This window comes from Haliotis rufescens, unplaced genomic scaffold (genome assembly GCF_023055435.1).
Source record: "Haliotis rufescens isolate VD_foot unplaced genomic scaffold, xgHalRufe1.0.p SCAF_13, whole genome shotgun sequence".
In the NCBI taxonomy this organism is placed as follows: Eukaryota; Metazoa; Mollusca; class Gastropoda; order Lepetellida; family Haliotidae; genus Haliotis; species Haliotis rufescens.
The window spans coordinates 28045069-28069942 of record NW_025963813.1 but is presented as its reverse complement, the minus strand read 5'-3'; the positions used below and the strand labels follow the sequence as shown (position 1 = coordinate 28069942).

Sequence of the window (24874 nt, the reverse complement as noted above, 5' to 3'; positions counted from 1 at the left end):
AAAATATCAGGAAAGTGTAGCCTGGCTGTATAGTGAAAATGAGAAAGTCTGGTTAAATAGCATTCATCATTTTGAAGTTAATATATTGTGTCTAGACATTCTAGGTCCATAAAGAACCCTACATTTGTCCATCCTAGATATCAACACTTGAATTCATGACATGACAGATCAACTCTAGTCATATGAAAGAAATCAGTGTTCTTTTAACTTTTTTTCAGTAATATATATTTTAGGAGGTAAGAAGAAAGTACTTGATAGAAATATAGCTTTTTACAAATATTTAAATACTTAACCAATCAGACATGTATATGTGCAGAAATTCCTAAAGCACACTCTTCTGATGTTCAACTCGTAGCCTTCAGTGGTGATATACAGAAAAGCTGATATAGTTATCACAGCTATTCTAAATGCTAAACTGTAATACTAATTAGTGATATAATTTCAAACCATTTTCAAGAGCTCAATCTTCAGCATTTAAGCATGCAGCCAGAAGCATCTCTCTCATGTATATCAAATTGAATTTTAATGCATTTCAAGTTTAAACTTTTAAACTTTTAAACAACTAATGAAATCTATTTGCAAACAAATGTCCATCATTTACATTTGAATAAACTCAAATTCTTTCTTGGACGGTAGACAATCATGTCTTACATAATGCTTACCATATTTACAACGAATGCTACTCGGTAGCCGGACTGTTTTGGCAAAGGGAACGTCCTTTCCTTAGACCAGACTTTTGGGGTGTTGTGGGGGGGGGGGGGGGGGGGGGGGGCGTTTGAATGTTATGAACTTATGGTTATAAAATTTCAATTTGAACTTTATTCATATTTCCTCTCATGATTCATCTTCCCAAGGCAAGGGAGTTAACTGACTTTTAAAGTTAGTTTTCACCCTTGCCGAACTAGGCTGAAATACCAGCCTAGTTCGGCAAGGGTGGAAACTGGACTTTTATAGTCAGTTAACTCCCTTGCCCCAGGAAGATGCTCACGATTAGTAATAATTCATTGTAAATTGTTTGATAGGCATTACTTAGAAATTGACGGATGACAAGGTAGACACAATTTTAAGGATAACAACTTCTTTAATACTGTAAAAAGCGATGTTTCGGTATAGATCATTATACCGTTGTCAAGCAAGACATTGTGTTTTAAAGTTTTTCAAATTATCTTGTACAGGTCTTAATAAGAGTCTTTCAAATAATGTATTTATATTGATAGCCATTGTAAAAGATTTGTTTTTTAACATTTTACTTATTTCTAGTCAGCTGAATAAAAAGAAACATTGATGTTCATGTTTTAATTTTTTTTTAAATTACAATTTTTGGATTCTGATATTCATAAACCATTTTTTATATAAAGTCTTGCCTTACCTGAGATTATGTCGTTCACAGGGAGACAGGACACAGGGATTTCAACTTCTGTATTCTATGATTTTATAAGTTTTGGGACTAAAGAGTTGAGATCAGTATATCTTGTGTCTCCATAAACGTCTAAATGACTGTCCAAGTCCTACCTCCATTGCTGTTATCATTTAATGGGGCTACTGTCATATATGTGACACAATGTGATAATACATACCACAACATGTGTATTTAATACTTGTAAAGGTGAGGTTCCTTAACAAGACAAGGTGACCTGTATTTATGTGGGCTTTGATGATACATCAAAGCATCACACTACATAACGTATCATGGAAGTCTTGGTACATGATGCATCACGAGACTCACGGTACACAATGCATCACGACAATCATGGTACATAATACATATACATTTAGTATCTGGTATTTTTCATAAGGATATTTCTTTTATTCCATGTTACACAAAACAGATTAATAATAATTTGGAACTTTGGCCCAGAAAAGTTCTCAGAAGATAAACTGTAACCCATGGAGTCGAAATAATATATTTCATTTCATTTAAGCATTTGAGTATGTACTAATTAAACAATTAGATAATATAAAATTAAATACAAAGGATAAATGTATGATGAAGGCCGTTTTTGGTGCACTAGAAATGCAAAATTTCAAAGTTATAGAAAAATGCCCAACAAGTTCAAGAAAATGTTGAGAACATAGCAAGTGTTTGTGTGACTGATACAGGTTTGTTTTTGTTTACTATTTAAGTTCAGGGTTCAAGGTTCATGTTTGCAACATTTGATGCGGAGATCTATACAAGATCTGTGTACAAGCTATTTCAGAAAGTTTGACAAAAAATTATTTTGACATTTTAAGAGCAAGACTTTGTTCCAGTTAATCCGAGACTTCACTTCGCACCTGGACTTCAATGTTCTAAATGATCTAAGCCGTATCTCTGTGACACCATTTCTAAAGAGAAAAGATGTTAGGGACCAGCCATTTATCAAAGGGTTGGGTGGAGCAGAGCAGAGGGAATAACAAGCTTCTTCTTTCTTTTTTATATATATTTGAGAATTTTATAATTGCAGAACATACACACATATCGCACATGGAAACTGGTAATTCACAACTAAGGGACCGGTCATTTGTTATTGGGGACGTGTCAGAGGAATGAGGGGAGGGTCACCAAGAAATATGACAGTCTCTAGGGGAGGTTGATAAGAAATAATACACATATTTGGGGAGGGTCACAAAAAATGGAAATTATAATATAACATAATATAAAATGCTTTTGCATTTTGTCTTGTTTCGAAGGGTCATGAAAAAGACAAGCATTACGAGAGGGTCATTATTTTCAGTTCATTAGCGCATACAAACCCTTATTGCCCCACCACCACTACACATTCTGTAATCAATGACCGGTCCCTTAATTAAACAAGACGTTTTCCCTGACTGTATTATCTGTTTCAGCAGACCAACACGAAGACAAAGTGCCCTTATCATACCAATTCCTTTGATCAACCAAGGATTTCATTTCTTAAAAACTACAAGCAAACTATTTTGTTAAAAATGTATTTCATGTAAATCAGACAACTGGTCAGATTATAGACCACAATTTGTGCCTCCCAAATGAGATCCTTGATTATGATGATACAATCGTGAACACCACAAATACCCATTGACCATGTGTGTATGCACATGTCAAAATAATCAAATACATTCTTGAAATTAACAGCTTTACTAAAAAAGCAGTGGATTACATTCCAATGTCTACAGGCTCTATGTAACTATACCTTAAACCTGGATCAATACAAAAGTCTTTCTCATTATCATTAAAATCAGATATTTTACTCCGACACCATAACTCTGCATGAGTGAGTGAGTTGGGTTTAATGCTGTTTTTAACAGTATTCCAGTTATATCGTGGTGTGTCAGCTTAATGTGGGAGGAAAGCCCTAAGTGATGCAGGTCTCGGACGTTTACCACTTCGGTGAAACCCACCAGCACGGGTATGGTACCGACAAACCTAGAAACATAATCGGGACGAACCAGGATTCCAACCCACAATCATAGGGACGCAACTCTGCACAGCGAATCACTGAGTCTTAGACGACAGGGCCACCCGTGCCTCCCTCTGTGCATGAAGATCTGAAGCTAATAGGGGTTGAGTGAGTGAGTATGTTTTTTGGCCGCTTTTAGCAATATCAAAGCAGGTGATACCAGAAATGGGCTTCACACATTGTACTCATGTCGGGTCTTCGGCTTGACGAACGAATGCTTTAACCACCAGACCACCCGACCGCCCCAAATCTTGTTATGAGTGACTGAAGCATCATCCAGCATATCTGATTTCTGTATCTTGAAAACATACATAATCAGCAAGGTATGAATGCAAAATAATGTGTCTGCACTATCATTTCCTAGTGAATAATTTGTATACGGCATCGACTCCCAAAATGGTGTACTATCAAGATCCAATATGTGTTCTGTGTGGGCATGTTTTTGTTACAAAAATCAAACTTTCTGAATCAAGGTGGAAAAGATATGAAGTCAAATAATTTTAGAAAGCAGACATCTGATTGGCTCAACACCCCATTCATCCTTCATTTTGATTGGGCGGTCAAAGGGCATTCAAGGTTCACCTGATCGACCCGCATGTCTTCAGATTGTCAAGCGCGTGTTTCACTTAATGTTCGTTTAATGCAATCAGTGAAATATACATTCCTTGTTCACAATGGCATCTGGAACCTTTGTAGTGTTTATGTCTGTTTGTTTGTCTGCAGAGATGAATTGTATTGGCGTAAGATATCAGATCTCAATGAGTCAAGCCAAAGATCTAGTCAATCAGCTTCATCACCATGTTAAAATAATGCTTCAGGAAGTAACAATATCTGTTCTTAATATATTCACTATGTTATTAAAAAGTATTTGAGAGCTGAGAATTTAAATAATTTCCATGTCAATATTAACATTGACAAACAAACATGATATTAAATTTTAAATGTTATTTATTTTGTTATGGCTGAATTATCTCTTGTAAATAGGACATGCATATACGGTCTCTTTTCACAATTGATATCGAGTTCCTTTGGACAGAAATCTTAAAATAAGTCAAAAAGCTAAAACAGTAACATTTTGAAAGAGATTGTAGTTCTTGAATATCCACACTTAATCATTTAAAAAAATAAAACTCAAGCACCAATAGGACAAAAAGTAAAGATTCCAACATTTTGAAATCTATTGCTTTCACGATTAAAATCACATCCATTCAATGAATGTTAGGTCATTTTTTCACCACTGCCTCTTCTCCAAGCTGCAGGCGAGCAAAAGCAAGCAGACACCAAGCTGACCTTGACCTCTCCATTTGAAGGTCATGCAGATTTATCCGGCTGGGAGCTGGGGATGCTTCTTTTCTGTATGACGGTCATGGCCGATCATATCTTATGACTTTTGGGACTGAAGTCACATTGTTCCAGCAGTCAGAACCAGACGTGGACTGTTTGGGGATTTTGAAATCTATTACCATAACATGATCCAGTAGACAATATGGGAGTGAGGGAGAATGATAAGTAGCTGCTCTTATTTGTTTGCTTTCATATCATTCAACCTACATTCATTGATAATAAAATAAACATTCATAAAATATCTATCATATTAGTGATTTTTCAAATTGGGTTAAAATCAATATTTGTCTCCCTTGATGACTGGACCTGATATGTTATGCATTGGTATCTAGTTCAAATGACTGCTGTTGTTAGGAGTTGACCAAATCTCTTTTAAGATGTTATCTTTCAAGATTAAATCCAGGGGTGCCATCCGGCCCCTTCGGCTGACGAGAAACTGCATTGTCGGCAGGGGACACATCAAACTTCTGGACCAATCCGGCAGGTCTGTCAAAGAAAACAACATTCTTAAACATTCAAATTTTGAGCATTAATACATCTTCCCGAGGCAAGTGAGTTAACTGACTACATTAGTCCAGTTTCCACCCTTGCCGAACTAGGCTGGTATTAGGGAGTTACATTTTGGCTGGACTAACGAGTCTATGTATAGTCCAATCAAAATCACGCAACGAAATTGAACTCCGGATCGTAAACTGTCATGCAGATTTCAGTCGATTGCAGGATTTGCAAGGCATGTGCAATGCCAACTTGTTGTCATCAGATATTTTCCAGATCTTTTTATGTTTTTAATCAAGGTGATCGCGTGATTTGATGCACTTCGCGATGTAAGAACCGTTTTATCACAATATAGATCTTGATTATCGATCAGATCGTCTTGACTGGGTGCTGCCATTTTGTTTGAAACAAATGCAAGTGATACGAGAGGTGGAATCTGACTGGTCCATAGGAGAGGCTTAGAAGGGACATAACTCGTAATAAGCACTAGCCGGGGAAGAATATTATAAACCTATAACGAATATTGACCATTGTTTTGGTCGGTATTTGTCTCTTCATAATAACCTCTTGGGAGGTTTTACTTTTTCCTTGTAAGACCTCATCCTGGGTATGTGGTTTTACTTTTTCCTAGTAAGACATCCTGGGTATGAGGTTTTACTTTTTCCTTGTATGACCCCATCCTGGGTATGAGGTTTTACTTTTTCCTATTAAGACCTCATCCTGGGTATGAGCTTTACTTTTTCCTTGTATGACCCCATCCTGGGTATGAGGTTTTACTTTTCCTTGTATGACCTACATCCTAGGTATGAGGTTTTACTTTTTCCTTGTATGACCCCATCCTTTTCCCCCCAAGTAAGACCTGATGAGTTGAGTAGCAGATGAAGTTTGGACTTAGTGTTTCAAATATCCATGTTCTTAAACTGAAGACTAGAATTGAAACTATTGATCATGGATGACAGGAATCGAACCTGCAACCTCACATATTGTGTTAAGTTTTGTAACCCACTGTTTTCCCACTTGTGACAGGTGATGGAAGGCTGTTCAATCTTACATGTCATGACTTCAGTTTGTGTTCATGCTACACATGGTCTTTCTTTGGCATGATTTCATTGAATTCCTTATATACTACAACATACTGTATTGTTTCACTATAAGATATCCCAATGTCGTATAATTTTTTCTGGTATTTCTTGCATTAGACGGATAAAACACAACCCTGGAGTCATGTTTTATCCTTAGCTTCTGACCCAAAATCCCCACAGTTGGAATGATACGATCAGTAACCTCACACTCCCCGTTGGGATACAATGACCCACAGACAAGTTGTGCATGCATTATGAGTATCTGTCAGATGATAATGAATACCTCTCATCTCCCTGTAATGCCTCCACATCACTAGCCGATGGCTCCTCCAAACTTCCAAAGATCCTTAGTCTTGCCTGAGCATACTCAGCTTCACGCTGTTCCAGAGTTTTCATTGGTTTTGCTGCCTGATTGCTGCAAACAAACAAAGTGAATGGTTTACTAGTAGCTTACACTAGAGTATGATATGAGTGATTGAGTGAATAAGGTTTCAAGCCACTCTTAGCAATATTCCAGCAATATCACAGCGGTGGACATCAGAAATGGGCTTCACACAATATACCCATGTCGAGGATCGAACCTGGGTCTTCGGCGTGACGAGCAAACCCTTTAACCACTAGGCTACCTGACTGCCCCAGAGTATGATATGACTGAGACAGACTGACATAGAGTCCCCCAAATAAAGTCATGTTGAGTTAATACCTTTAAGGCCCTTTTTTTTCATCTTGGTTTACATTTTTTTCCCAAAACAATTCAGTTCGGTAGGAGAGCAAATTACAATGTCCAATTCTGACTGACAAGGCAAAGTAACCAGATGTAAGTTACTGTCAACACTGCATGGTAGTCTTTCAATGCAAAAGCGATTCCTTCTGCAAAGTAATGTATTTGGAGGGAAAACTCATCATGTTACTGTGATGCAAGATTCTAGAAATATTTTTTTTATTCTACTACAAAAATATTCTGATCAGCAGTGAAACAAATATTATAAAAAATTTGTCATTTCTTTTTCTTTGTCTAATCTCAACATATATGTGCAGAGCTATAGATAAGCATTTGGTTATTTTACCCATAGGTTTGATTTTGACTGGGTAGCCACAAGTTTTAGAAGGTACAGTGTTCCCTCGTTATTGCGCCCTTCAATATAGTGCTAACTAGGTTATAGCACACGGTAAAGCATGGCTCCCATAATTTACTAACATTTTCAATAAACTCAAGTTTTCCAATGACACGATGTTTTCCCCCATCTCAGAAAAAATTATGAGCTGATCACCGCGATCACGCAACACCGGAAATACCTGTCAACAAATCTGAACTGAAGTACGCAATTTAATCCTATTATTATAATATTTGGTAATAAAATAAAAAAAACCATTCACGGTTTATCTGGACAAATATTGGCAATATATCTTAATTATATTCAAAATTTCATTCAATAATTAAAATAATGTTTACAATAATTTTGGCGAAATCGTATGCGAAGTGATTGGTAGATGGCACAACTCACCGTTATTAACAGCAACCACGGTTAGCGCTATTGACGCCTTGAAATGAAGTTTAGTTGCAAGAGAATGGATACACATATCATAAATGCCGTACCATGACTCGCTAGAAGTTACATTTGAGGCAGTTTGACTATTAAATGTCAACATAACGTTTTCGCAATCGAAATACATGTAGCGCGGGAAGTCCCTACGGTGAGTGGTCAAAATCATTCCATATGTCAAAAAATATCCTGCATACAATTTGTACCAAAGTGCTACGCTCACATGCCACGATAAAACTGGAATACTGTTAAAAGCGGTTTTGAACACAACTCACTCACTCACCTACTCAGCACGCTCAGACACAATATACTGACTACAAGCCGACTAGTCCTTGTTTCACCCCCTTAACGCCCAGTGCCAGACAGGGTAACAACAAGTACCATCTTTTAACATATTTTTGGTTTGACACAGCCGGGGATCGAAACACCGACCTTCTGTTCACCAGACAGACGCTCTATCCACAAGATCAAGGAGAAAGCCCATAGGCAGCTGTGTACAAAGAGCAGGGATGTGAGCATGTTTTGCCGAAAAAAGAGGAAAAGTCTAGGGGGGTCTGGGGGTATGCCCCCCCAGAAATTTTTAAAACATTTGATTGCATTTTAAGCAATTTCATGCAGTTTGGACAACATTCACACCAAGAAATGTAATAAGTCAATGGCAAAAGTCAATAAGTAAAATAAACAAGATGGCAGATGCAGTAAAATTTCGAAGTTAAATCAGTACTTTAAAAAAAATCGGGCATAGCTTTCGCGCACGTGGCTACCCGCCAGGTCTGGGAGCAATACTGCCATAAACTTCAACCCCCATCCCCCAGACACAAGGACAACTGTCACAAGTGTGCAATGTCTGACCCTTTCACCATGTTGAAGCATATTGAAAAAAACTTACCTTGTAATTACCTTTTGATGAAAAAAACAAAACTCCATTGCAAACATAAGACATGACATGGGGTTTTGGACGCGGAAGAAACATTCATAAATTTCTCGCTTATCACATGAACAACTGTAAAACATCTCATTCACTTACAGGCTAAAAGACAACTTTATCTTAAAAACAAGCCATCAGCTGACTCTGAGTATTTACAATTTCTGTATGACGCCATGCCCCACGTTATAGTGCAAGTATTCGTGACGGAAAATGTATGATGTCCGAAAACCTATGCTGTGAAAGCTCCGATGGAAAACAGGACAATCCGCGCCAATTGTCCGGTTTTCGATCATATTTTTCGGAGTGTTTTTTTAAATTTTTAATAATTTTTTCCGCGGAAGATGATTTTTTCCGATGACTACTATTTTAAAAAACGCGATTTTCCGCGTTTCCGCGGAGATTTCACATCCATGAAAGAGGGAAATGTATCCCAAGGTAACATGTCTTCGAGCCTCACCTATTGTCAAGCCTCTTAACAATACGTAACAACACGCTTTATGACATAATCAAGGTAGACGCTTCAAAGCCGACTGAAGACATCAAAGTGTTTACCACTTGCTGCTGACTATATGTTATGAATTAAGCTACACGAGGTAAGATATTCAATAAGTAATGAAAACATACCTCAAAAATTTCAAAAAAATTAAAAAATCTGACAATCTCATTAAAATCAGACCTAGTCCTTGCTACCGCTAAACAAAGATCTGAAGACATCCCATTAGGGGTCACGTCATAACGACCTTTCATCCGACCAATCAGTGTGTCGCTTACCAGATTATGAAAGTGACAGTCGGAATGTGATTTGTAATCCTGCAACTTTAACATGGGGTACTCTGAACGATAGTTATGGGTTTAACGACTGAATCCTTACAATCTAGACCATCTATTAGCGATTCCAGAACGTTTTTTGTTCAGGTTTCAAATTTGTAATCGAGAATTTGTCAAAATATGTCTCGAAGCGTAGACACCAATATGAAATTTGTGCCGCAAAGCACGAGAAAGCTGCCTTCTGATTGGTCATTCCATTGGTCGGTCAAAGTTCGCGCAAGGTCAGTCTGGCGTGACCCGTAATGGGATGTCCTCAGATCTTTGTTTAGCGGTAGCGAGAACTAAGATCTGATTTTAATGAGATTGAAAATCCTAATACTTTAAAACAATGCAATCTAATATAGCACATAGTTACTTCCCTTTACATGACAATGCTGTACTGTGCATCTCATGTTATGGTCATGGCGACAATAGGAGAGTGTGTGCTTGTTTATGTAGGGAGGCCTTTTCCCAGGTTGATGGTACACAACTGTTTATTTGGTTACATACTAGTTTGAACAAGCACCCCCCAAAAAAAAAACATCACCCGTCTGCGCTATATCTTCAAAAGTCTTTGCCTGAGAACCAATTCTCTTTCATTTCAAGCCTTACCTGTTAGCTGCATTCACAGTTTTGGGAGACACTGTGTCCCTTTTCAGTATCCGGACTTGAGGCTGGTACTCAGTCCTAGCAGTCTCTTCCCTCATCCCAGCTGCCAAAACTGAGGCACTGAATTAAAGAAACACAGGAAAAACATTGTCAATATTTTTACTCAAATTATGCTTGTAACACTGATAATAAGCACCCGGGGTTTTTCACGATTTCTGGGCCTGCAAGAACATACTGGGGTAACCATTCTTTTTTATCCAAAACATGCCTAATTTGGATCAGACAAGTGGATATCCAACAATGTATTCAGCTGACAATTTCTTATCAGACATTAATCAGAGAATCAGAGATGCCCTTCTCAACTAACATGGGCATTCCCCTATTCCTGTGATTGGTTCATTATCAAACGTCCTTGCAAGAACAAAACACCACAGATTTATCTAGGATTTCAACCTAAGTGATCTTGGCAGGCAAATTGGAAAAAATCTTTTAATTTGTTCAATATTGTGATTTTTATTTTATTTTCTTGAAAAATCAAAGGTATAAGTATTTTACTGATGAATTTTAACATTGCATTCAATGCAATAATGTTAAACTAAGCATTTAAGTCTCTTCCTCTTAAACAGTCATGTTATTATATAACCCGAAACACGTGTCAAAACATGTAGTGTCAACCTGGGTAAGTGACATAGTTCAAATGTGCCTCTGTTCACCCAGCAGGGAATGGGTACCCGATATGTGAGGAGGATGTAAAAAACATCTAGCGCCCCGAGGTAGCTTGGGCTGCATACTCCCCAGGGAGCTGAGAATGATAACTGGAATGTAAATGGATCCACAGGTCGGGGAACAAATAAAACCACATTTGAGCAGATACTAGTACCTGGATACCTGCTGTATATAAATGTATAATATAATAACAATAGTTTAGGGATCAGCCCATAACCATGATAAAAATAGCTCTGTTTACAGCAAGGAACTTTGGCCACTACTCCATAGCCTGAATTTAACCAAATTTCACCTTATATCAGTATATGCATATAGTCAATACATAAACGCTAAAACCTAAACATGCAAAATAAAATGATGTCAAGAGATAATCTTGGTCTCAAATTTGTTTTCACATTATATGATTCAAGGGTTGATTGATCCAGAAAACCAATGACCAAATAAGATATCACTACTGTTCTATATTTGGAACGGTTCACGGTGCCACCACATAAAATGAAATGATACTTTGATAAGAATGTATTTTGACACGTACACTATTATTGTATTTGAGTGCGTATTATACAGGAATAAATAAATCCTGTGTACATTGATCAATCGGAAGAGGTGCTAATTGGGATTGTTCACTAGCCAACATATCAGCAAATATCACTGTGGGCGCTTATTATGATGAATACTGTACTTTGAACACAATGAAGAAGCATGGCCAACTTCCAATGGTGACAGTTTACTGACAGTAAAAGCTAGGGAGTATTAAGAGTGTGGTTAGCTATGTCACTCTTTAAAACAAAAAAAATCCTTAATATAAATTTACCCAATCACATGCATGTTTGTTAGTTGCAGCCATTTGACAGATACCTGTAAATCTGTATGTTTACATGGCCTATTTTAATTCAGATAATCCAGTACACTTACTGTATACATATACATGATTAACAAATCCGTATTCAAAAGAAACTATTATCAACTTACTATATCCATTGACGGTTTTAGAAGTTTTCTGGAAAATCAGACAAGCAACAAAACATAACAAACTCATAACAAATATGCTTGTGTGAAGAAGCTGATAACTTACGTGGCTGTTTTGGGAGCTTTAACTTTCATTTCATTCAAACGCTTGTCCAAAATCTGAAACATGACACAAAAGTTTCAGTTAAAGTGTTTGCCAACAGAATTTTGTTAATTCACACACTCTGTTTTCACATTATACACAATGGACATCATACTTGACATTGTTATAAGGACAACAGCAAAAACCGACGGCGGGTACGTTGTCATTGTTGGTCTGGCAGCTTCATGAAGCCATGCAGGCTAATGACGACAGAGTCGAAACTTGATCCCTACAATAGTTTAAATCTTCCGCTGTCTCCAAAAACATCTCGTGGTTCTAAAAACCTCCAAACAAACATTAAGTAATACTGAAAAAAAAGGTTCTACTAATCTTCTTGTCCGATTTGCATGAACATTAGAACCAGGCAACGGTTCAAAATGAGGGGGTGTTGGGGGATTTGTTGACAATAGCTGAATAAGTCTAACTGTAAGTCAACCTCAGTACTTTGTAAAATCCTCCCAAACCGTTTTTAAGAACAGATTATCAAAGCTGTGTGTCTAGAAGTATTACACGTAAACACAAATGTTATAATTAAGAGGAACTAACGCCCTGATCTTCTTGATCTTCCCAACTGTCAAGCACTTCTCCGTCTTCCGCCATTGCGGCTTCCTCAGCCGATTTCTGAATGTTGTAAATGAATTCCTCAGCAAAATATCTTGTATGTCATGTATGTTGAAATTAAGATCATCAGGGTACTATTTTCAAGTCACGTAGAACACATTCACTTTATATCTTTTTATATGACACACATATAAGTTGAATGTTTACTGTCGTAAAAGAGAGTGTGTCGTAAGGAAATGAGGCCCTGGTAGGGTTTTTAAATACACGCTCTGTTTTTCATCTTACTTTTAAAAAATGCAACTTAACGTTTCTGGCGTTATATACTCACATTGTAGACAAGGGAAATTATGAATGAGGGAAATAAACCAATCACATCAATTTTGGAAAATACACAACAAAAACAAATTCCACTCTTCGATCCACATTTTATATAATCCACATTTTCCAAAATGTCGACAGACGCAAAACAAGCTAAGATGGACATTGACATATCTTCTCATGACAAGGGAGTCCTCAATTGTATATTTAACCCAGGATTACCTTATGGGGATTGTGTAGAAGAGGACAAACCCGAACCAGCTTTATATATAATTGGTTTGTACTGTCACAGTTTGAAACATTTGCTTTTTACTATAAACATTAGCTCACCTTGACATTTTGATATGGGGTTGCGTCGTGCGACTCTACATTAACAATATATAGAGTAGTTAACACAACACAAACGTTTTTAGCAAACTGATATAGATGTTTTATGTCGAAAAAACAAATATGACAATGTTTTGGGGACGCTTTGGTTTAATATTTTCTGGAAATATTTTCTGCATCCACGGGATTTGATGTAGAAAGTTTCATCTTTGAGCGAGGGTCTTGTTTTGGGGTAATCTGTTTAGCTTATAGCAACTAGATCAACAAAAGTACTATTTTAAATGTAAGATGAGTGAATGTTTTAGTGCGAAAGATAAACTTAAAACGGCTTAGCATAAATTAAAACTTTAATGTATTGTTAATTGTGGTTCATAAAAGACACAACAAAACCAGACAGTGTTTGATATTTGCAAAACACAGACTGCAGTAATGAAACAAAAGCAGACCAACTGTCCCTATGTTTCCCTATATATACAGGCCGATGATCTGCATTTGCATAGAGATGATTTCCCATTTTAGATTCAGCTTAATAGATCATGCATGATGTATATCTGATGATATACTGTTTTCAAGACAAAACTTAAAAGATTGAATGGTTTTTGCATTCACTATTGATATCCCTACTGCTTTCACTATTATAAATAAGACCAACTAGAGAAGAACTCATCAATTGAAAATAAACGTTAAGAAAAATGTGTGATTTATGCTACCCATGGCCCATTATGCCAAAGACACATGGCTGTCACATGATCAAGTTTTTCGTAATTGAGTGAGTATAGTTTTACGCAGCTATCAACAATATTCCAGCAATATCACGGCGGGGACACCAGAAATAGGCTTCACATATTGTACCAATGTGGGAATCAAACCTGGGTATTCTGCTTGACAAGCAAACACTTTAACCACTAGGCTACCCCACCACCCCTTTTCGTAATTGAAAATACAGAGCTATTTTGGGGAAGTGTCCTCAATTTATTTGTTTGATTTTCACAGCAATTTACTTACACTGTTTTAAATGTTCAGGCTGTTTATGCTTAATTTCCGTATCAATTATTTTGAGAAACAGTTTTTATGATATGGTTCAAAAGTTATCAAAGCTGAATTTAAAATAATTCAGTACTGAGTTGCATCCAAAAAACATGTCACAAACCTATGATCATTGGATCATGTCCCAGGCTTGCTCTTATTATGAGAGGGGTGGCTGAGTAGCAGAGTGGTTAAAGCGTTTGCTTGTCATGCCGAAGACCCAGGTTCGATTCCCGACATGGGTACAATGTGTGAAGCCCATGTCCCCCGCAGTGATATTGCTGGAATATTGCTATAAGCAGCGTAAAACCATACTGGCTCTTAATATGACTTTAGGCTTCTCACCAGCATACAATTGCTCATGGTTTTCGCCAAAGTGGTTAATTTCTAACACCTGCGTCACTTCGGCTTTCCTTCCACATCAAGCTGACACACCGTGATATACTGTTCAATGCAATGTAATTTATAAAGCACGTGTGGTGCTTCTGTGGCAAGTGAATTTGTTCGAAATATGCCTTTGTTCACCCAGCAGTGAATATGCCTCTGTTCACACAGAAGTGAAGGGGTACCCGGTAGGATGCGATAGTAATGTGACTGTTAACCTTCAATCCGCCAACAGTCAGCTTGGGTTGTATACTCCCCAGGGAGCTGAGAATGAAGGCGAGTGCACACTGATCCATCGACCGGGGTATAAATGATGCAGCAATTTGAGCATACCCCTGTATGATGTGGAAATATGGTAAGATATTAATGGCCTTATTATTAAACCAAACTCGCTAATTTTTACAGAGGAGAGTGAAGAAGTGAAGCAGGCGAAGGCTTTAGAGCTGGAAGCAGTCAAGGCAGCTGAGTCGGGCGACCTTGAAACTGCCCTTGACCTCCTGAATGAAGCTGTGACCAGGTTCCCTGACTGGGCATCCTCATATAACAACAGGGCTCAAGTTCTACGCCTACAGGGAGATGTCAAAGGTATTTGTTTAAGGCTATGATCATTTGTAAGGGAAAATTAAACAGCAGTGTCTTGTTGCATGCCTTTGATGTAGTGTGTTGATGGGACTCAGGAATGGTTCGTTTATTATCATAATTATTGCCTCATGAATCTCTCAGTCCCTGTATTCAGGAGATAGGCATAGTGTGCTTACGATGTAGGCTTTGATGGAATGTAGATTGATGTCATTAAATTAAATTTGGTACTGAACACACAGCATGAGGTTTAAAATGTCACATTTTGTATTGTCAAATTATAGGTACCATGACAAAATGTAACATAAATGCTTTGGTTTTTTAAAAGATAATGAGTGACTTGACATGGGTTGAGTCTAGTGTTTTTTATATGTTTTGATTCGTTTTAAGGAATCACAGATAATCACCTTAAAACCAAGTACTGTCAAGTCTCATTAATCCGACACTCGTTAATCCGATAGTCGGCTTTATCCAACACTAATGATGTGAGCCAATTAAATTAATGCTATTTTGACCTGTTAATCTGAAAGTCTCGCACTCTGACTCAGACACACCTAATTTGCAGTGAATTACCGAAATCACTCATTCGGCTGGTAGCTGCATATAATAAAGCTGCAGGGATAAACCTTGCTTAACAATAAACAATTAATGCTTTAAATAAAGAAAACAGGATTAATCACATGCTTAGATTACCTCAATCTCATTAAAATCAGATACAAGTTCTCGCTATCGTCGAGGACATCCCATTACAGGTCACGTCAGAAGAACTATGACCGACGAACAGTGCTACTACTTAATTTCGTTTATCTGACAAAATCATATGCAACCAGCCATGTCAGATTAATGGGACTTGACAATGTTGCGTCATGTATTCAAGCATTGATTTTTACATCAATAAACTGAACTGAGAGGCATTGAAAGTGTGCTTCACAGCTACACTTGTAAGCAAACATTAAATGGTGACCCTTCAAGAAAATGAAGCGACGGTGGGGTAGCCTCGTGGTTAATATGTTTGCTTGTCACGCCGAAGGGCCGGGTTTGATTCCCCAGATGGGTACAAAGTGTGAAGCCCTTTTCTGTGTCCCCGCCGTGATATTGCAGGAATATTGCAAAAAGTGTCCTAAAACCTATTTCACTGACTCACTTCAGGAAATGAAATGACCATTGCAAGGTTTAGTTCTAAACCATCACCTTTATTATGTCTCTTGTGGCACGATAGTTGTATCTCAGTCAAGATAGAGAAGCTCCAGATAACATTTCTGAGGTCTCTAAATTTTGGAATACCCTCTCTTAGTTTGTTTCTATTGTTTCCTGCCTAAAATGTATGGCCATCCATACTTTGATTATTGTAGGAATCACATATCTGCATTCTTTGACCTGCATTTGTTAATGTTATTATTTGAAAGTGCCTTCTGACGGTGAAATATTAGCTGCTAGTGATATCTGTCTTGTCATATTCACTGTTTCAATCAGAGTAGTTGTAGTGATTTGAAACCTCTGATTAACCAATCAGAATCAAGTATGCTTCAAATTCATGGTAGAATTCTTGAGGTTTTTTATGGGTTAAAAAAATAAAAGATAAATAAAATGAAAGATAAATATGTGATAATATGCCAGACTTTGAGATGTCTCATGATTCGTTAATTACTATTTCAGATTCATATATTAATTTTAGAAAATTGATTTGCAAGTGTAGAATGACAGTCCTAATTTTTAATCTTTCAAAGATTTTACTTGTTATGGTATTATTATGTTTCAGGAGCATTGGATGACTTGAATAAAGCTGTAGAGCTGAGTCGGGGCGAGGGCAAGGTGGCGTGTCAAGCTTATACCCAGATGGGACTCATCCACAGACTAGAAGGTGGGTGATCAGCAACTTTCCTCTCAAACAGAAGGTATTATCCATTACTTCTTTCAGTGGCATTTAGAAGTTGGTGTGATGAAGAAAGACAAGTTCTATGGATGAACAACTTCTTTATTAACCATTAGAATAAAAGACGTCAGTACAAAAAAATGACTCAAAATCAGCCATCTCCGACCACACCCAAACCCACCCCGACCACAACATCAAGTGGAACAACATCAAGATCCTGGCCAACAATCAGTCAGACTACAAAAACAGAAAACTCCTAGAAGCTGTCTCCATCAAAAGGATCCAGCCAGCAATGAACTGAGATCAATTCTTTTGTTTTCGAGAGATTAGTTTAATAAACTGGAGAAGCCTGTGAGTAAGTGATGGTCATTTAATTTGTTCATAGTTTATTTAATTCAATTGGATTAACATACGATAGTGGCGGCAATGTTTGAAGTTGAATTGAAGTAAATTGGTGAGTTACTGCATAGGTGTATAAAAGTAGGAATATATTTATTGACTGGCATTCTCATCATGAATTCAAAACGAAAACGCCACGCTTACGATGCTGCATTCAAACTGCGAGTCGGCTCTGTTACTGAGTCGACAAACAACAATGCGGCTGCACGACAGTTTGACATTAACAAGAGGCAAGTTAGAAATTGGAGGAAAGAAAAGACGGCACTAACAGAAATGCCGAAAACCAAGAAATCTAGACGGTTTGCCGTATCACCATACATTAAACTAGAGGATGTCCTGTATGAGTGGATAACAGAACAAAGACAGTCTGGTTACATGGTAACCAGAAATATGATTCCCCAACGGGCACTGACGGTTTACAAGGCGAAGAAAAAGGAATTCAACCTCCCAACAACGTTTAAGGCATCGTCACACTGGTGTTCAAGGCTTATGAACAGGAGACACCTTACTCTCAGGCAGAACACCCACATCGCCCAGAAGCTGCCTGACCAGGTCAACACAAAAGTGGACTTGTTTCATGCCTTTGTCATCAAAGAACGGAAGGCTATGGCCTATGAACTTGGTCAAATCGGCAACATGGACAAAACCCCTTTGAACTTCGATATGCCAGGCTCCAGAACAGTAGACCACCTGGGTGCCAAGACCATATCGGTGAAGACAACGGGGAATGAGAAACAACATTTTATTGTTGTTTTAACGTGTTTGGCTGATGGGACGAAACTAAAACCTATGGTTGTATTCAAAAGAAAGACAATGCCAAACGACAAGTTTCCGGGTGGAGTTGTTGTCGCGGTACACCCGAAAGGATGGATGGACGAAGAGTTAGTTAACAGATGGGTAACAGATGGGTGGATGTCAAGGCCGGGTGGCATGAGGGGATGTAAATCGTTACTTGTATGGGACATGTTTCGAGCCCACCTGTGCCCAAGTGTAAAGAAGAAGTTGACCGAAAGCAAGACGTACCAGGCAGTCATACCAGGCGGATGTACATCCCTTCTCCAGCCCCTTGATGTATGCCTAAACAAGCCATTCAAGACCAACTTCCGGGAGAAGTGGTCGGAGTGGATGCTGAACGGCGATCACACATTCACCAAATCTAACGCCATGAGAAGAGCTCCACTCGCAGAAGTAGCAAAGTGGGTGGTGGAGTCTTGGGATGAGATCCCCACAGACATGGTTCAGAAATCCTTTTTGAAATGTGGAATTTCTAACGCAATGGACGGGTCTGAAGATGACATTTTATTCAAGGAGTTTGTGTCCCCCGCCCTGGTTTCCACGGATGTGGAAGATGTCATGTCATGTGATAACCTCGATGACTATTACGATGATTCGACAGATGTAGCTGCGTGGGCAATTCTGGCCGGTGAAGACAGCGACACCGAATTTGATGGCTTTACAAAGGAAGATGTGATGTAAATAATAATGTATATATGTTTTTATTTGTTACAAGGGATGATGTGATGTAAATAATAATGTATATATGTTTTTATTTGTTACAAGGGATGATGTGATGTAAATAATAATGTATATATATTTTTATTTGTTACAAGGGATGATGTGATGTAAATGTAGCAGGGCGTGGAGTCATCCCACAGATGACATCCTTACCTTGTCAGCTTGCTGACGGGGTTAACCTCTTTGGTCATGTGGACAAGGCGTCCGACCTCTGATCAGAAGGTCCGTGGTTCGAATCCCATCATGGGACTCGGAAATTTTATGGCCGCTACATTGGCGCCCAACGTGGGGCTGAGCACGTTCATATTAAATTTGAGCAAAATAAGCCTCAGTACCCTACTATGCGGCCCGGGACGTGCCTTCTGTTGACGGGGGAGTATGTAGCAGGGCGTGGAGTCATCCCACAGATGACATCCTTACCTTGTCAGCTTGCTGACGGGGTTAACCTCTTTGGTCATGTGGACAAGGCGTCCGACCTCTGATCAGAAGGTCCGTGGTTCGAATCCCATCATGGGACTCGGAAATTTTATGGCCGCTACATAAATAATAATGTATATATGTTTTTATTTGTTACAAGGGATGATGTGATGTAAATAATAATGTATATATGTTTTTATTTGTTACAAGGGATGATGTGATGTAAATAATAATGTATATATGTTTTTATTTGTTACAAGGGATGATGTGATGTAAATAATAATGTATATATGTTTTTATTTGTTACAAGGGATGATGTGATGTAAATAATAATGTATATATGTTTTTATTTGTTACAAGGGATGATGTGATGTAAATAATAATGTATATATGTTTTTATTTGTTACAAGGGATGATGTGATGTAAATAATAATGTATATATATTTTTATTTGTTACAAGGGATGATGTGATGTAAATGATAATGTATATATGTTTTTATTTAGTTATTTGAACACAAAACAAATAACCAAAAATACACTGATTTGAAACTAAATTTTTGACTTGTGTTTTCGTTTGTTGGTACATTTTCTCACGGGTTCATAATTCTATATACACCGTTTCACAAAATGGCGCTTCGTTGTTGATGGCAACAAAAACGATCACAATGAGATTAAAAAAACCCAAGAGAAACAGCGTCCCACATTATGAAAGTAGATGACTGGTTTGTAAAATGTTTATTAGAAATAATAATGACTTTTTCAATAAAATTACAACGTTTTTCATCTTATATTATTGAATATCTGCGAGTACCGCCACATGTCTTCGACATCGGCGCAGACCGTCTTCGCAGTGTTTTTTTCCCTGCACTTCCTGGTTCAGCTTATCTGCGGGTCATATCATTTTCTTTCGTATTTCAATGGTCAAGTTAACACCTCGGCTTATCTACGGGATCGGCTTACCATCACCTAATTCCCTAAATCCCTATGTCCATCCCATTAATCCACTGGCTTCCAATCATCCCTATCAGTCTGCTTGCTGACTCTGTGTCCATTAGACAATTCACTGGCTTCTAATCCACTGGCTTCTAATCATCCCAATCAGCTTCCGTGGTCGTTTACCCTGTCCCATTAGTCATTCACGGGCTTCCAATCATCTTAATCAGCTCTCTGTGTCCATCAATCAACTTACTGTATAAACATTGATGTTAATAAGTATATATATACCTATGTTGTTCAGCCCTATCACTTGCTTGATAAAGGTGTTAGGATCTACACCGAAACGTAGCACTAATTGTAATAAAGAGGTATTATCCATTGCTGATAGAAAATTCCTTACTGGGCACCAAATATTATAGCCATTATGGTTTGGGGGTTGCACAAAGCGTTGGCAATACAGAATTATTAGTACCGGTACATGAGTTCAGCGAAAGAGTTAAAGATTGTTTGTTTCAAGATTGGAATGCATCTCAAGGCAGCAAGACTCTGTTATTCTATAAACTGAATATATCTTATATTGTTTGCGAAAAATATTTATCAAATATTAAGCATTGTGAGTATAGAAGGCCAATAACCAAATTTAGATGCAGACAAAATACAACTTGTTCGTAAGGGTGTTGCTAATATTGAGGATGATGCCAGTCTTATGTAAAGACGTCATGTAATTAGGATGAACTTCATGTTATATACAATTGTCCTGTTTATGCAAGTCGGCGGGATATGTTTATCCCAAAGAGAGTTAATCATCATTATTTTTGTTTAGAAAGACTGTCAATTATCCAACAATGATACAATGGTAATTTTGCAAAATTTCTGATGTATGTGTTCTCATCAAAGAAAAGTATCAATTAGGTAACTCTTTGATAAATATGATGTAAATGTATTTTGTACAATTGGTCAGTTGGCCTTAATATAAATAAATAAATCTGTCTGTCTGTCTTTCTGTCTGAAACAAACAGAAGTCTCTTCTGAAGTCATCGGCATAACACATGCTATGTCTGACTTTACTTTGCAATTTTTGGTTGGTTCATTATTCATGCCGAAGCATCACAGCTTAAAGTAGGGTGTTAGGACACAAGTCGAAATTCAGTAGTTTGTAGCAAATGCTAGTACAAACTCCCAATTCTCCAGAATTGACGAATATGAAAAACATAATCAAATCAAATCAAATTGGTCGAATCTACACACACACCCAAAAGAAATGCAAAACATAAAACCATATAGAGAAGTAGAGAAGATTATATACATTATTTCCAATGTGTACCAATTAATGACAAAACTAACAATCAGTCAAGTGGTACCAGAGTGTCTTTATTCTTATTACGATATGCTGCATGTGATTTCCAAACTTTACATGCTAATCCGGCAAATGGTGCACCACGAGTCATGGATCTATGATGTCACATGAGTGTCGGTTCACACAGAATACCAGTATGTTCATTTGTGCATCAAACCAATCTAATATCTCTAGAATATGAGTAATTTTTCATATATTAACCAACATGTATGATATTTGCGTTATATAAATTATTTATTTTATTTCACCTAAACTCTATTTTGTTCTGTTTCGTTGATAGGAAGCATTGATGTAATAACCTGCTATGTTGCCATACATTGCCCTTGTTATGAACACAAAATGCCCTTTAGAAAGTGGTACCACTTTCTGAATGGCATTGTGTGTTCATAGCTTACGCTGGCGATTAGGTGCCTCACTCTGGCAGAGAGGCGGTCGGGTAGCCTTGTGGTTAAAGCGTTTGCTCGTCACGCAGAAGACCCGGGTTCGATTCCCGACATGAGTACAATGTGTGAAGCCCATTTCTGGTGCCCCCCGCCGTGATATTTATCATGGAACTGTTCTGGGTGAACAATACCTTCCAAATGACGTGCTGGTTTTCTTGGGGAATTAGTCAGCAAAGAGCCAGAGTCACAGGAGACTAATCACAATTTTATTTACAAGAACAATTAACAATTTACAATATACTTAGATAATAACTGAGGGTGCCACAGAGAGTCGGTACACACTCTGGGCTATGGGAGAGAGGTCTGCTTGGTAAGAGAGTCAAACCCCTTCTCTGCTTAAAACCTGCCTACAGTATGTATTTAACAAAAATTTAAACAATAGAAAGGAATGTGATTGGATGATACACGCTTGGTTGTGTCCTAAGCTAAATGGATGGCTAGACAGAGGGGAATACTAAATCCTGTTTATCCTGTTGGACTGGCACTAATCTTGTTGACATATTTACTGGATGTTTTGAAAGAGATTAGGGTGTCACTATAGATGAGCTTGTGTGGGGGCTAATCCTTAATGCCCTATAGACGAGCTTGTATGGGGGCTAATCCTTAATGCACTATGGACGAGCTTGTATGGGGGCTAATCCTTAATGAGTCTTAATTGAAGTAATGTTATTCTAATATACCCTGGTAGGTGATGACAGATATACTTAAATAAATATCCTTTGTCTGGGAGATGGGATCTTGATACCTTAGGCTAGCATTTATCTAAAAGCTTCAAATCAATTAAACTATGTAGACGTAACTCTTGTCTTATTGAATAGTATGTCTAGAAGACGCGCTCCCATTACCTTAGGCTAGCAACCATCTAAAACAGCTTTAACTGAAACTACTGATATTTTATATATGCATTTTACCTAATGATATTTATTACTTGGTCAACTATAATTATATGAAATGATGTATAAATATTACACCACCATAACTCATAAAAGCACTTGATGTAGATCTAATTATTATAAGATAACTTAGTATAAATGTTATCCCATGATAACTTCCCCTCCGTCTGAAAAAGTTTGGACCCCAAACGTGTAAAAATAAAAATAATTAAGGCTTAGATGGACAATGTATAAAGTTAAACTGGTAGTAGTGAATAATAATTATTATAGAGTCTCTTTGACATAAGGAAACATAATATAAAAATGCTGTCATCAGGGGTTCTGGATGTGGAGCTGGCTTGTCTTGGCACTCTGTACTGGTGGCTTTATGGGTGATGTAGGAGGCCTTGAGTTCCACATCCTGGATTGGGGTTGTAAGGTAGTAGGCTGTGTCCATGGAGGTGTTACATGGAAACAAAGAAAAGAGAGTTAGCATGTTCAAATAATATGTCATATATAAATATTTCCTTAGTTTGTCTGTAATAACTAGAAAATAAAACAAATATGATAATTATGATGTAAAAGATCAGTACATAATTATTACTAAACGGTGTCATGACCAGGAAGGATGTATTGGCGGCAAATTACAAAAGTTTATCATGAAAAAAATAGTAATATCCTTCTACTTTTGGATACAAACATTAGACACATTATATGTGCATGTGCATATAACAAGTGCCCTGATTAGTAACATTAATACGGTATACAAATGGTGTATATCATTGTTAGTTTTCGTAACTATTTGGTTTGCCTTTTTTTTGTTTTGGTTCATTTCGGTTGTTAAGTTTACTTTATTTGAATTTGGTTTGTTTCGCTTTGATTTTCCTTCGGTTCAATGCGATAGGGTTTAGTTTATTTTGCTTCGGTACGGTTTTTGGGTTCGATTCCCAGTATGGTTTGGTTCGCTTAGGTACGCTTTGGGTTCGATTCCCAGTATGGTTTGGTTTGCTTCGGTACGGTTTGGTTCGCTTCGGTAGGGTTTGGGTTTGCTTCGGTACGTTTTGGGTTCGATTCCCAGTATGGTTCAGTTCGCTTCGGTACGGGTTGGGTTCGATTCCCAGTATGGTTTGGTTCGCTTCAGTACGGTTTGGGTTTGCTTCGGTACATTTTGGGTTCGATTCCCAGTATGGTTCGGTACGCTTCGGTACGGGTTGGGTTTGCTTCGGTACATTTTGGGTTCGATTCCCAGTATGGTTCGGTTCGCTTCGGTACGTGTTGGGTTCGCTTCGGTGGGGTTTGGGTTTGCTTCGGTACGTTTTGGGTTCGGTTCGCTTCGGTACGGGTTGGGTTCGCTTCGGTGGGGTTTGGGTTTGCATCGGTACATTTTGGGTTCGATTCCCAGTATGGTTCGGTTCGCTTCGGTACGTGTTGGGTTCGCTTCGGTGGGGTTTGGGTTTGCTTCGGTACGTTTTGGGTTCGGTTTGCTTCGGTACGGGTTGGGTTCGCTTCGGTGGGGTTTGGGTTTGCATCGGTACGTTTTGGGTTCGGTTCGCTTCGGTACGGGTTGGGTTCGTGTCATTTCACTTCGCTTTTGAGATTGGTTGATCAGGTCAATGCTCAAAATTTGTTGTGATACAAATAACTCAGATGATCAGGCTGATGCCATTTGTTCTCAACTGGCGACCCATAGTGAAAAGACTGGACACAAAAAAACATAACAAGATACAGCTAATAGCTGTTTCGTGATTTGCACCGTTTATTCAGGAGATTTTGTATTTTGATCAAGAATATGTGCAATTGGCATT

The 24874-nt window shown here is 37.9% G+C and overlaps 2 protein-coding genes across 3 annotated transcripts in view; one reads left to right on the top strand and one right to left on the bottom strand.

Annotated features, from left to right (window-relative positions):
- Positions 1-4111: 4111 nt before the first annotated feature.
- Positions 4112-12825, bottom strand: LOC124118300 (SUZ domain-containing protein 1-like). Its single transcript, XM_046480412.2, has 5 exons — positions 12609-12825; positions 12027-12079; positions 10229-10345; positions 6621-6752; positions 4112-5246 (listed from the first exon to the last, which is right to left on the bottom strand). The coding sequence occupies exons 1-5, from the start codon at positions 12660-12662 to the stop codon at positions 5141-5143; spliced, it is 462 nt and encodes a 153-aa protein (XP_046336368.1). The 5' UTR covers positions 12663-12825; the 3' UTR covers positions 4112-5140.
- A 224-nt stretch (positions 12826-13049) lies between these two features.
- The window catches only part of LOC124118293 (tetratricopeptide repeat protein 36-like), a 35273-nt gene continuing 23448 nt past the window's right edge, over positions 13050-24874 (top strand). For both annotated transcript variants that reach the window (XM_046480404.2, XM_046480403.2), the window contains exons 1-3: positions 13050-13217; positions 15084-15263; positions 17017-17118. In XM_046480404.2, coding sequence (XP_046336360.1) covers positions 13073-13217; positions 15084-15263; positions 17017-17118 — 427 coding nt within the window. In that variant the 5' untranslated portion in view covers positions 13050-13072. The remainder of the gene's footprint in view (positions 13218-15083; positions 15264-17016; positions 17119-24874) is intronic.